Here is a 14,366-nt window from a genome sequence, read left to right as displayed (position 1 = left end):
ATACTACATCCTGATGCGTTTTCAGGACATTCTGGAACGTGACAAAAACGACATGCTATTGTGGGCTGCAAGGTGGTGCAGTTGGTAGCACTTTTGCCTCGCAGCTAGAAGGTTGCCGGTTCTGCGTGGAGTTTGCATGTTCTCCCCGTGCAGCGTGAGTTCTCTCCGGGTTCTCCGGTTTCCTCCCACACAGTCCAAAAACATGTTGAGGTTGATTGGTGAATCTACATTGTCTGTAGGTGTGAATGTGAGTGTGCTTGATTGTCTGTCTCGAAGTGTAGCCCTGTGATAGACTGGTGACCTGTCCAGGGTGTCCCCTGCCTTCACCCTAAGTCAGCTGGGATAGACTCCAGCCCCCCGCAACCCTAGTGAGGATTCAGCGGTGTATAGATAATCGATGAATCCTCCCAAGTTCGGCCCACTACACTGCTGTGACCTCTGAAGTTTCCCTTCTTCTGCTTGATTGTGACTCACGTGTCATCGATGTACCTGAACCAGTGGGTGGGACCTGCTCTAGAGCTCAGTCACTAGTGAGTGAGTGAATCAGTCTTACATGTTTTTGTTTCGGCTGCCTTTTTGCACACGTCCTTGTTTCTTTAAACCTTATTTTTTTATTTTTGCAAAACAACTTACAAAACCTCCAAAACAGTTGCTGGTGTCCTGTTAAATGCAGACCATAATTTTTGCCCAGTTGTTCAGCTTTATGAGTTGGTAGGAGGAGTTTGTGATCGTTGTTGAGCTCCAGGCTAAATGATGTTTTATCTTAAGTTAAGCTGCAGCAGCCTTCTCAATTTACTCTGCCAAAAAAGAAGCTTTTTTTTTTTATTATTTCAGGGTTTTTATTTCAACAAATTTTCACCACAGTAATGTCACGTCATGCAGTATTTAAAAAAAGAAAAAAGAGAAAAAAAAGAAAACATTTTTCTTCTACATATGTCCATCTTGTCATATTTTCAGCATTTAACCCTTCAGGATTTTTTTTAAAAATGGAAAAGAGAGTTGAGGGGAGCAGTCAGCTGTTGGGTAGTATCCCTAAATACTAAATTTTGCTCTCGTTTTAAAAGATGGTTACTTATTTTTCATTTAAAAAGTTGAAATATATTACTTGTTAGATAATTGTTAACTGCTCAAATAAAAGGGCACCGTTTTCATTTTCTTCATAAATCATGCAAGCAGAAAAAAGGACCTGAAATGTTTTGTGCCCTTTTCTCATATTTATCCGATTAACAAGTAGAGAATAATACATGATTGCAAACTGTCAGTTGAGGTTTATTACCGTCCAGTGTTCTCAAAGTGTTCACATTAAAAACTGGGCTGCAGCAGTTCAGTCATAGTCACAGTTCACTGCAGTTTAATGGGAGGATTGGTTAGAATGTCGATTGCTACTTTACAGTAAGTTTAGGCGTCACAGGAAAACAACATTTTGGGTGAGAAAATTCACTTTCATGAGAGATCACAACATGATTTTTTTTTTTTAAATTTTTCTTTTTAAACGTAAAGAAAAAAAAAACTGTCATCTACAAGTCTCTTTTCAGTAAATTATGTTTTACTTTCTACAGATAAAATTAAAAACAGGCTGCCACCTGCTAAAACAAATAATAAATAAATGCATCTGACATAAATAAATAATTTAACTCCAAAAAAAACACACACACACACAAACCATCTACCAAACATGAAGATGTACAGTATACTACAATTAACACACAAGTCACGGTCGCTTTATGCACAAAGCCGATCACTTCTTTCTACTTTGCTTCACAGATTTTTAATTTTTTTTAAACATATTGCTTGTTGATTATGTTTTTGTTTTATCACCTCTTCACCTTTTTTTTCTCTGCAGGTTGTCCAGTGGGTTTGTGTATTGTTCCACTAACTGAAGTATAAACCACAAACAGGAGGCTACAGCGTGTGATTGTCTCACTGCTCATTTCCTCAGAGTTCGTCTTCATCAGAAATGAGTGAAGCTGTCAGACTGCCGATCGTTTCCTGATGCTGAGCACCGTCGCCACACGTCCCCTCCTTGCTTCCTCACTTTTCTCCTTTTTCTCACAGTCGGAGAAATCTTTCTGGTCGGCGCACACCAGCGTGCAGGTGTGAGCAGGTAGCCTGAAAGCAGCACCGGCCGTCTCTACACACAGATCTCGATGGGCGTGGCCACGAGGATGCGTCCTCTTTCGTTGTTGTCTCTGTTGACGCGCTCATAGCTGCTGGTGGAGGAAGGCGAGCTGTTCGTGGACATGGAGGAGTAGTGGGTGTCCATCATAAGGGCTCCCTTCGCTGCTACACAGGCAGGCGACAGGCTCTGCTGCTTCAGTCTGTCCACTAATACGTCCTCTTCAGACGAAGACGAGCTGATGTCCAGAGGAGGTGCGCTGCTCGCCAACCCCCCGCTGCTGCTGTTCCCGTTCTCCGTGTCCAACATCCAGCACTGGTTGAAGTAGCTGAAGACTTCTTTGACGGAGCAGCGGCGCTCCTGCTCGATGGACAGGAGCCTGCGAAACATTCGTAGAGCTTCGTCTGTGAAGCGGCGCCACTGTGATGGCACGGTGCCCGTCCGACGGCGCTGCCAGCGGACAAACTCCTCGTAGAAGGCGTCGTTGGGCATGGCCTTCTCCCAGGGGAAGTTTCCTGTCAGCATGCAGAAGAGCAGCACGCCAAACGCCCACACGTCTGTGCTGTAGTCCACGCAGAAGCCCTCGTGACGCGAGGTGTCACACAGTTCAGGCGCCGTGTACGGGATCGTGCCGCTCACTCGCTTCACCGGAGAGCCGGCACGCCGTGTCATGCCAAAGTCTGACAGCTTGACCTTCCTGCACTCCTTGTCAAAAATGAGGATGTTCTCAGGCTTGATGTCCCGGTGGACCAGCTTCTTGCAGTGCAGGTAGTCCAGGGCGATGGCCACCTGGTGGACGCAACGCTTCGCCACCATCTCAGGTAGTCCCACCTGGACGGAAAAGGAAGGACAGCGTGGTCATTGACTGGACCGAGAAGAACCTGGACATGGAGTAATTACAGTCACCTGTGAAGAGCCAAGTCATGGCACAGTAACCAGTCACATCTGGAGAGAATGTTGATGTAAGTAAATGTAACCTGAAGCCCAGAATATTTCAACAATCTGATCAAATGCAGCTCTAATCTTTGTCCCTGAACAGCAGCAGTGGACCTGATTCGCTCAGTGGATCTGCCCTCCAGCAGCTCAGTGGATAAAGTATCGTTAGTAGCCTCACCGCTTCTGTGTCAAGCTGATTTGTGACAGTGGTGTGTAGGAATGTTTATGATTAATTGATTACAAATGCATTAGTAGATAATGCAGCAGAAAAAAGGGACATTCTGTGTAACTGTCACAAATGTATGCCTCAGTACCAAGATGTACTGCTATGTGGAGGCCTTGTAGGCCAGAGATGTCCTTGCATTTTTTATTTTATTTTATTGAAGAGGTAAGTGGAGAGAGACAGGAAAGAGTCGGGGAAGGACATGCAGCGAATGAGCCGTGGGTCGGACTCAACCCATGGCTGCTGCGTTGGTGACTTTCAGCCTGTACATGGTTCACCAGCTCAGCCTGTTGAGCTTACTCCTTGCTTTTGAACCACACATTTGTGAAGACAGTAGCTGCATTAAGGTTCAAATAGTTGCCAATGTACTACACGTGTTATTGCAGGATTCCACCAGAGGGTGCACCAGAGGACTCAGATGATATAGAACTATAAGATTTGGTGATGTAAAAACTTGAGGTGGTTAGTATTTGATCATTTTAAGATAACGGCAAACCTGTTGATTCTAAAATGGTACTTATCTTTGAGCATCTATTTTTAAAAGTATATTTGTCACTGTGCAGCTGCAATGAACGTCTTTAAGCTTGTCTATTTTTGTTACTGTTCGTGTTGATTTCACTTCCATCAGCGGTGGGCCATCCCCATACTGTCCCTGCTGTGATGTGCATACCGCACCTTGTGGACACACTGCTATATTTTGCATGCAGGATACACAAGGCTACTATTGTGGGCACGCAGAGTTTAAAGCACGTACATCTCTGGCCTACTGTCTGGTGAGATGGAGTTACAGGTGTGTTTACCAGCCTGAAATGCAAGTTTTTTGCCTCTTTGTTGAAATGGCAATGCATTTTAGAATTGGCAATTTAGTGTTATGGCAAAACTCCATCTGTTGCTTTTAGATGTACTTTTCACCATGCTCTTTATGTGTAAAAAATGAAACTAAAATGTAATCTGTCAGTCCTCATTAAAGCACATCTTCAGTTTGTCTGCATTGGTAAGTCCGTTGTTGATGTTTTGTGTTTATCTACATCCTTATGCTGAGGCTTGACAAACCGATACCCAGTAGGTCTGGGTAAAGTTAGTAGCTTGCTTGCAAAGTAGCAGCTGTTTACTACTGTAAAAGAAATGGAGTTGCTAACATAGCAGCACTCAGGGGCTGCTGTAATCCTGTCAGAGACCACAAGTGAGACACTTTTGCCACGTTGATGTGAATTTAATGCTCACTACACATAAAATTGTCAGTCAGTCCACAGGCAGTAAAGAAGTGATTGGTAGTCTTCAGTGTAAACAGCACATGAATGATAGTGTGCTGCAATAGGACAGCTGCTGCACGTGTTGTTTGAAGAACGTTCAGGGCTCTGCCTCCTCCCTCAGCCCTGAATAGATAATGCTACTAACATGCTTGTTGTATTTTCATGGTGATAACGGGTTAGTGCAGATCCAAGTGACCCACTGACCTCCAGCAAACGCAAACACAAGAGCCATTTGATTCCACTGCTGGTGTCGTCTGTTCACCGTCAGCGGTGAGTGTTGTAAACAATATTCCAGTGAGCCCTCTGCATTAACATTCACACAGATTTAAAGGAAAGATTGCAGGTTACTGTTTTGTACTCTGCTTGCTGCTACATATATAGTTGGCTCATCCAATCAGTTCAGTATTGTGTTTCCTGAGACGCTGCTGGTCATTTATAACATTGAAGGAAGTGCTGAAGCCAAAACAAAATGCTAATTAAATAAATAAATGCATAAAAGCTTATTAAATATCAATGGGTGCATAATCTGTATCTACGCCATTGTTTATGCTGATTGCAATCAACAGATTTTGACAAATGCCTTCATTTAGACGTTTGCTGAGCTTCATCTCTTCATATGCACGTTAAACAATGCTGAACTGATGGGATGAACAAACTAATCATGTAGCAGTGTACAAAGTATTCAACTACAGGTTCCCTTTGACATTCTGGTTCCTCTACTTGTTGAGAGTCTGTGTTAACGCAAAGAGCTTGAATATTGTTTGACACTGAGCTCTGCTGACGGTGGACCAACAGCATTGGACATCACAGGGACTGGAATCAGGTGGCGCCTCTTTCTGTGGATGGTGAGCATGGAGGGCAGTGGGTCACTTGGATCAGCTTTAACCCATTATATTAATGAAAACATAACACGCATGTTAGTAGCTGTTCAGGGCTGAAAGAGGCAGCAGCTGTGCTATTGTAGTACAGCACCATTAATGTGCTGCTTACATTGGAGACTTCAAATAGTTTTATATGTGGTGAGCAATAAATACTATCAACATGGCAAAAGTGTCTGACAGGCTATATAACAGGAAGGTACAGACTCCTGACTGACCCAGCAGTCTCTAATACAGGAGCGCTGTTGGCTTGCTTTGTGGTATTTATATGCTTGTGTGTTTACCACTGAAATTATTCTGCCATTACTTTTGCTGCTAAATGTACCCAGGCCTAGCATGATTAGTCTGTTATGCCTCAGTATAAGGTTGAGCAGTAGATAAACAAAATGTCAACAACGCAGAAACAGTCTTCCTGATATACACTACTGAAGTCTGAGTTGATCATGTGGACGCTATGAGGTCGAAAGCGACTTACTGATCAACAAATCAGTGTCATGAGGCTCAACGCTCCAGCCGCTATCCAGCTTATTACTCACAGAACAAGGAAGTGACGTTCTAATGGAAGACCTGTCCTGATACGGACTGACAGATGTTGACAGATGTAGCATGTTGCTGCACATTCAGCACGACTATGATTAACATGCTTCCAATAGCATTAGAACTTAAGTCATTAAGTATATCTGGACTCTTAGCTCGGAGTATAAATACATTAAAGCAGTAAATATTTGCAAACATCTGTTCCCACTGAGCAGCTGTTTCCAGCAGCTGGACTGATGTTAACTACAGTTAACAAGTTACTGCATCATGTAGAGAAACTGTGAGGACTGTTTTATATAAACTCATTAAGATTGAAGAATTTTGCTCCAGGAAGACTGAATCAACATGTTTTCTGTTTATTGCCTGACGTTACAGGCTATTTACTATTTAAAAGACCGTGGCATTTTTGGTAAATGCAAATGGGTCAGGCTTGGTTTTGTTAGTCGTTTCCACCACATCAGATCTGACCTAATTTCTGTTGAAGCTGTGCAGCTGCTTTCTGTGTTTACTGTTTTTTATGAGTTTATTTTGTGTAATGTTGTTGTCTAACTGGAGTTGTCAGCCAACGTAAGACATTTACTGTTTCATGGTAAATTTTTTTAAACAAGCGTGCACTGAAAAATCCCTAATGAAGGACTATTCAGAAAGACAGCAGCACAACTGGAAGGCTTCACTGGACAAAGTAATCAGATCAGGACTGAACATGTCTCATAAATAAAGTCTCCCTGCAGTCTTTTACAGTAAATAACCTGTAATGTTATTGAATCGATGTAAAACCGGGTAGTTCAGTCTCCTCGCGGTGGACTTGAGTTATAATGGATTATATTGAATCTGAGACGTGCCTGATGATGGAGGGACTAGTCGACTGTCGTTAATCCGTTACCATTTACTGCCATCTTTAAAATGGATTCATACTCGGAGCAGATACACGTCATCACTTTAGTTTCAATGTTGTTGGAAGCTTGTGATCAGAGTCCTGCTGCTCCTGAACGTTAGCAGCATTAGCAGCTACTGACTTGCGTACACACACTCAACCTGGTAGCATAGCGTTAGCACAGCAACAACATGCCTGCAAAGGCCCCAACTAGTGGCTGAAATAAGTACTGCAGCAAATCTACAAAACATTTTCAGATAATGGTACCTCACATCCCTCGTCTGCCTTGTTGGTTAAAATAGAAACAGCAAGTAATTAACATCTCTAGTTTTTGAATTTGGTTTTTACTATAACCGCAACTAATGACTAATTGATTAGTTGTTTACGCTATAAAATGGTGAAAAATGTTTGAGTTGTGGGCAAAACAACACATTTGCAAAGACAATAAGTTTACTGTCGAAGGAGGAATGAAACCAAAAAATATTCACATGTAAAGGACAGAATTAGTGAATTTGGACTAGATATGGCTGACAATCGATAAAGGACACGGTTTAAAATCTGCTGCCTGCCAACAACAAAGCACGTTTATAAGGTTCATCTTGTTTTTGCCGTTTCACTCCTTAACTGTAGAATAAATTGACTCGATCTGCACAGCTGCCTCTGCTTTTTCCTTTAAATGATGCCTTTTTAAATCCAATTTAAGCTGAACTGTAATTTTTTTCTTTTGTTGTGTGTTTTTAATATTGATTGTGCTGCTGGTTTGACCTGGACTCCCTGGTACAAGACATCAGCTGTCAGTGGTACCTTCCTTGCTAAATAAAGGAAAAAAAACAAAAGAGATTTTTTTTCCCTGTCATGTATTTCTACATTTGTGGTGTGATTTTATTGCTCCCACACAGGCTTTGTTAAGAGCTCAGAGGAGGGTCTGTTCTGCAGATCTTTGCTCAGTTCAGTATGAATCAAATAGAAAATGAGTTTGACACTTTCACTCTTTGCCGATTTTGATGACTTCACAAATGGATAATTTGCTCTCAACTGAACTTTTCATATTTTAACCAAAAATGAAAAGGGGTTGATTCTAATTTTATGTTTTGTGCTCGTGGTTGGACTGTACCATTAGTGGGGGGGTTCTACAGGAAGTCACAGCCGCTGTACAACAGTCATTATGTATTATAGTACTTTATACTATCTGACCATAATAAGAACTTATTGGCTGCACAATATGTTAACTGTGAATAAAATCTAATTCTGAGGCAACAACCAACACATACAATTAATATTAAACTGACGCGACATTAACAACTTTAGTGGAGAGTAATCAAGTATATTTACTCAAGCTCTGTACCTGCATACAGTTTTGAAGCATTTGTACTTGAGTATTTCCATTTCTTGCTACTTTACACATCTACTCTGCAACAATTCAGAGAAAAATATTGTACTTTCTACTCAGCTCATTTAAGATTAGACAGAATTTTACACAATGGATATCATAAAGACAGAGTTAATGATTGAACCAGTGGTTTCCAAACTTTAGGCTTCTTATAGAAATCACTGTGTAGTCGGTTCACGTTTCAAATGTCTGAGTTGTTAACATCTTTACCAATTAGTGATTGATTCCTTTAAACCTCTCACACGGTTTCATTTCAGTAAAATGATTCAATATCAGCAGATATCAAAGATCAGGAACAGATTTGTGTATCAGAGATTTGTTTTTTTCCTATTTTTCTATTAATCATGTTTGGAGCTCTCAGATTAATCTGCTGTCCCTGAACATAAAACTGGATATGAAAAAGTTTAAATTATATACCATAATATTAGACCGATAGACCCAACAAATACTTTTACTTTAATACAAAAACTACATTTTGCTATCAATAGGTACGTACTTTTACTTTCAGTAGGATTTTTCATGCATCATTCACCTATCATGGAATACCTTTATGTTCCCTTATTGGTATTTCTGACGTAAGGATCTGAATACTTCTTACATCACTAACTGTCTATGAATTAATAAAATAGAAAACGGCTTTAAAGTGTACTCGTTCCAATTATGGAGCCTCGAAAGAGTATCCGTTATGCTTCATCAGTACCTCCCTGATCCAGGAGTGGGTCATTTGTGCACTGCTGCCTTTCATTTTTCATTTGATCCATTCAGACAGTGTGAATAAAAAAAAAATCAAGCTGCAAATGCTTTTATTTAATTAACACTTTACAACTAAAGGTTGTGTTAAGGCACAACGATGCAGAGATGATGCTACTGGAAGGCAATTTTTAATCTGTGGCATGTATATATCTAGGTTTCCTGTATTTAGGGATTAGGACAAACATCTGGATTATGCTGCAAAAAAAAATAACGTAAGAGAAATTTCAATCTGTGGGTTAGTTTGGGTCTTTATTTTAATCTTATTTTAATGTTTTATTTGGTTCATTTTGTCTTAAATCTGATTTATTCTTAATGGTTTCATTATTCGAGTAATTTGCCTTTTAATAGTAAACGTTTCATTCGTAAACCCACATCTGTCTATTGTATGGCTGCTCAGCTGTGGAGTAAAGGTGCCTCTACCTCGATATATATGCGAGTTTAAATAAAGTTTGAATGACTTTGTTGATGCAGCAGATGTTTTCTGTGTGTGCAGGTGTGACGGTCGGCTCTCACCTGTGGAGGGATGATGTCGAACAGATCTCCTGCCAGCGCGTACTCCTGAGCGAAGATGTAGTAGTCGTCGGTTTCGAAGGCGATGCCGTACATGTTGATGATGAAGGGGCACGGCGACAGGTACAGAGAGATGCTGTACTCTCGCAGGAAACTCTTCAGCTTGGTGGTCTTCTTCCTCAGAAACTTCAAGGCCATCTTCGTGCCTGAAAACGAGGACATGACGGGTTACGTAACTTCCAATCTCGCTCCTTTCTTCTTGTTCTTTTCCAGCCTATTAAAGTGTTTGGGGATTTATGTCACAGCCGCCTAATTGCTTGCAAGAAACTTAATTAAAATCATTTGATGAATAATTAAAATCTCCACACAGAATTAAATCCTGATGTGTTTTTTTTTCTTTGTGGGAGATTTATATTGGACTAGTTCTGTTCCCACAGTGTGACCAAGATGCTGCTGATCTGCTTTCATGTTTACGTCTCTTCAAACAGCAAAATTGATATAAATATATATTTCAAAAAGGGAAAAGATGCACAAAATCACATTCAGCTGTCTGTCCGAGAAGAGCCGACCTAAACTGTCCAGACAATTAGCTGGAGAGCTGCCACGTCTGCCTAGAACACCTTCATCAACAGTCCGTGTCAGCTGAGGCTTCTCCAATAGCACCAGATCAGCTCTGCTTTGAGCTTTTTACAGGCGGCAGCCTCTAAAGGTCAACAGGAGCTTCCTGTTTGTTTTAATGATGCCCCTCTTTTTCTGTATCATGGCCTTGAGAGCAAACAAAATGCAAATCTTCTCAGTGCAACACAATTACAGCTAATAGTCACAAATAATATAATGCTTTTGAGGCCTGTATAATATGAGATGTAGTCAGTTAACCTGTGAGCTACAGTTGGAATCCTCTCTACTTGTTTACATTTAGTGAAACTGACACCATTAGAAGCAGCTGAATTTGCCATTAGCAGCTCCTCTTTGCCACATATCTGTTCATGGACACACAGCTCTCACCGAGGTACTTAGATACTCAAGAAAAATGCGATGATTCTCTGGCATTTATGCTCTTCTCTAATCATTTCTAAGCTGATTTATGGAGACGGTACACCAAATTATTTTTTCTGTGCAACATCTGCCTTCGCCCTCAGTCAGCTGGGATAGACTCCAGCCCCCCACGACCCTCGTGAGGATTAAGCGGTGTATAGATAATGGATGGAATATCTGAATATCCACTCATGGACGATTCTGTACTTATGTATACGTTTTGTTTATTTAGATTTTCTACTAATGCTCCTTACATTTTTCCATTGTCCTGTTTGCTGCTGTAGAACTGCAGTTTTCCCTGCTGTGGGATTAATAAAGCCTTATCTTATCCTGAAAGGTTTCTGCCTTTGCTTCTTCAAACCAATATTTATTTTATTAACATTTGAATGTCTCTATATCAAATTATGTTGCATTACTGTTACTTTTGAGGACGACTACTCTGTATTTATCTCATCTTGGCTGCCTATTCCAGTGTTCTGGTGTGCATTAGTCTCTAAATCTATTTTTGTCATCCTGTGTTTTCTCTGTCTTGTAAAGCACATCGAACTGCAATTGACTTGTCTGACAAGTGCAAAGTTTGATTGATTTATTGAACAATCTGCTTTTCGTGGGTGCATATGGAGGAGAGAGATGCATTTATGAAGGCCAGGAAAAGGCCTTACAATCTTCAGGATCAATAACTATATACAATTGTAAGTAGTATAATAGTACAAGTCAGTATTTCTGACACAACCATTTGTCATATTTTGCGATTATTAGCTGTCAAAGGTACATTGTTCTGTTCTCAAGTACAATTCCTAAATACTTTAACTGAGTATTTCCATAATGGGGAAAAATATTTTACCTTGTACTCCACTACATTTGTTGGACTACTTTAGTGACTTCAAACTCGTACAGTCGAGTCAAAAACACATATATCCAGATGTGATTCTGAATGTTTGTGATAACCCTCTCTGGCTGTTGCATCAAAGTTACATATTTAGAAGTTTTTTTTAAACCATGAAAATAATCCTTTCATGCTTTAAAATGGCTTAGATGTAGCTCTAAATCGGATTATTGTGGAGAAGAATATTGAAGCAAAAAGCCCCGTGCCGTAAATTGGCAGGATTGGTCCGTTTGGTTTGTTGTGTCTGAATCTGTGTTTTTGATTCAGTCATTGGTACGTCTCAGGTGGAAGCTCTGTGCCGTGGTGTTGACAGCTTACTTCACTCATTTTGACACATCTACTATCTTCTAACATTTAAACCCCCAGAACATGTGAAGTAGCCTCCTCCTCAGTCTACAGTCCAGCTATCAGCAAAAACTAGCACAGAAAATTAGCGCATCATATAAAGAGAAAAATGCATCGACATTCCTGAACATGCAGAACGCTGTAAAAATTCTTGTGCATTAGTTTCGCGTTTGCACAAAGAATGATTTGCTTTGTTAAATCAGCCTGCAGGCTAATAAGCAAAGATAAACAGCATCTGTTCAGGGGAGCCAGCTGAAGCTTTACGCAAGTCAGCCGAGTGTTCAGGAGCAGAAAGATAAACTACATGTAGAAAAACAAATATCTGGCCCACTGACCCACAAACGTAGTGAACAAAACACCTACAGGGTTCAGTTTGTTTGTTACATATTCCTGTGAAACCGACTTATTTCCAGTCTTCACAGTAAATCACAATTTCTAGCTTACAAAGACGTTGCAGGCAGAAACTCAAACCTTTACGAGTTTTCTAATATTGCAGCAGGTCTAAGTGTAACATACATGAGGACAGAGCTTTTAATGAAAGTGAATTAATTACAATTCATTCGAATAACAAAATGGATTACATACAGGAAAAGAATCTGTAGCTTAAACAGCTGCTGAAGAAAACCCTCGTCAATAGAAAAGCATTGGCACACAATTATGACTCAAAGGTCAGCCATTACTGCACCTTCAGTCGCCTCATTTCCACAGTTAACTGGATTTTCATGCTTTGACACTGGAGGAGGCTGGACGACTAAAGCTGCATTGCTCCTCTGATGGCTCAAATAATAAACCCACAGGAGATTTTTCATGCATCCTTGTGGAAAAGGTCAGAGTTTGTCTCGTTGACAGACTGCAGGCTCTAAAAACGGGCAGTGAATCTGAGGCTTTGTGCTCCATAAAAGAGATTGTTAAGAGGCTCAGAGCAGATGGGCAACAATTTGGCTTTTAATGTGAGGAGGTCAAGCAGACTTTCTATTAGTTAAGTGGTGAATTTAGGCTGTCTGGGTCCTGATCTCTCCTAAATCACTGCATAAAGGCAGCTCTACTTTGGCTGTCAGATTAATTTCTAAAAGTAAACTCTTAACCTGCGCAGCGACGACACGAACGCACCGTTGTTTTCAAATCTCGCATGCTGCTGTAAAATGAGCTCAAGAGCACAAATGAGAACAACATCTCATTTCCTCCACCTGCAGATCAGCTCGTTTTGTGGCCAAATTCATTTCTGGGAGGTGAACGTGGGAAATCTTGTCCTCCCACAAGAGGTGATGAACTGGAACTGGAAATGCAAAACGTCTTTGTGGAAAGAAAAATGGACTCATCAGTGTTTCATGTTTGGCTTTTCTTTTTCCTTATTGGATTTCGCAATGAAGCATCAAACACCAGCAGAGAAAGAAATATTCGGTCTTCTACTAAAGTAACATGAGTACCACTGTTAAAACTATTTAATTACTACATTACAAACTAAGAACAGGACTAACAGATGTCTTGGGTCAGTGTTATGCTCAGGTAACATATTGCCTCAAGAATATTTAAAATTAAGTAATTTAATAAGTTGTTTAACATATTTCGTTGGCATATTTAGCCATTTAGCTAACACATTTACATAGGCAAGACAGAATACAGACGTCATTGTTGGCATTATCAAGTCACAGATTCGCATATTTAAAGGCTTTTAGGACAGTTTTGGAATATATATCACTTGGGTAATATCTCAGCTCACAAATTATAAATACGTGCTGCTTTGTGGCTATTATAATATTAAGCTGAATCTCATTATGGGACTGTTGGTTGAACATTTTTTCAGTGTTATCCAATATTTTATAGATCAGATGATTACCAAGGAGAATAATCAGGACAAATCAGTGTCAGTTCTCACCTCTGATTTTGTGGACGACCAGGTCCACCTTCCCGTAGGTGCCCTTTCCCAGCTCTCGGACGACCTCATAGTATTTGTTGATGTCGAGCTTTTCCAGGTTCTGTGCTGCGATCAGCTGGAGCTCCTCCAGGATGTCGATGGAGGCCCGGGAGCCGTGGGGTGACGAGTTCATGGTGGTGGAGGGACGAGGGTCTGGAGACGATGTTCCTGCAGAACAGGAGGGGCAGGAAGGAAACCGAGGCTCAGTGCAAGAACAGAATCCACCCACAGGACCTCCGCTGTGTACAGAGAACACCGACCGCATTGTGTTTACACGCACATCAACTGTTATCGTGGGGAAATGAGAACGCTTTGAGTGCAGGCCAAATGAACCGTTATGTAACCTTTAAACTGCGTTTGAGAAAATCCATCTTTCATGGTCACAGGGCTCCAGTACAACCACCAAAAAAAAGAACAGACCTGGATTTTTTTCCATTAGTGCAAATTTAATGTATTTAGGTCCAGTAATTACCAATCAAGGCCAATATGGACAGTTTGACTTTTACATAATCACTTGATTAATTGAATTAAGTCCAAGACACACACTGATTACAACATTTTGTATATAAGTGAGGTTAGTTAATTTTTACTTCCCACCAGTAGATACTCTTCCTGACATCAAACCTCATTCAGCCTTTCTGCAGACGTTTCTACCAACACTGATCCCCAACAAGTTAATATCTGATACTGCGGGGTGTCACCATGTACCAGTGTT

The 14,366-nt window shown here is 40.7% G+C and overlaps 1 protein-coding gene across 1 annotated transcript; it reads right to left on the bottom strand.

Annotated features, from left to right (window-relative positions):
* Nucleotides 1–813: 813 nt before the first annotated feature.
* unm_sa1261 (un-named sa1261) lies at nucleotides 814–13,784 on the bottom strand. Its single transcript, XM_008303330.1, has 3 exons — nucleotides 13,613–13,784; nucleotides 9,474–9,676; nucleotides 814–2,947 (listed from the first exon to the last, which is right to left on the bottom strand). The coding sequence occupies exons 1-3, from the start codon at nucleotides 13,782–13,784 to the stop codon at nucleotides 2,132–2,134; spliced, it is 1,191 nt and encodes a 396-aa protein (XP_008301552.1). The 3' UTR covers nucleotides 814–2,131.
* Nucleotides 13,785–14,366: the final 582 nt, after the last annotated feature.

The sequence above is a fragment of the Stegastes partitus genome, unplaced genomic scaffold (genome assembly GCF_000690725.1).
Source record: "Stegastes partitus isolate 25-593 unplaced genomic scaffold, Stegastes_partitus-1.0.2 Scaffold1982, whole genome shotgun sequence".
Taxonomy (NCBI): Eukaryota; Metazoa; Chordata; class Actinopteri; family Pomacentridae; genus Stegastes; species Stegastes partitus.
Note: the sequence above shows the minus strand (reverse complement) of the source record. Positions and strands in the feature narration are given on the sequence as shown.

What these genes read in the sequence shown, in the direction of transcription:
- unm_sa1261 (XM_008303330.1), bottom strand. Translation starts at nt 13,784, where the DNA reads ATGAACTCGTCACCCCACGGCTCCCGGGCCTCCATCGACATCCTGGAG. An exon ending in GGTCGTCCACAAAATCAGAG is followed by an intron (nt 9,677 to 13,612) that starts GTGAGAACTGAC and finishes CCTCGTTTTCAG; the next exon opens with GCACGAAGATGGCCTTGAAG. An exon ending in TCGACATCATCCCTCCACAG is followed by an intron (nt 2,948 to 9,473) that starts GTGAGAGCCGAC and finishes TTTTCCGTCCAG; the next exon opens with GTGGGACTACCTGAGATGGT.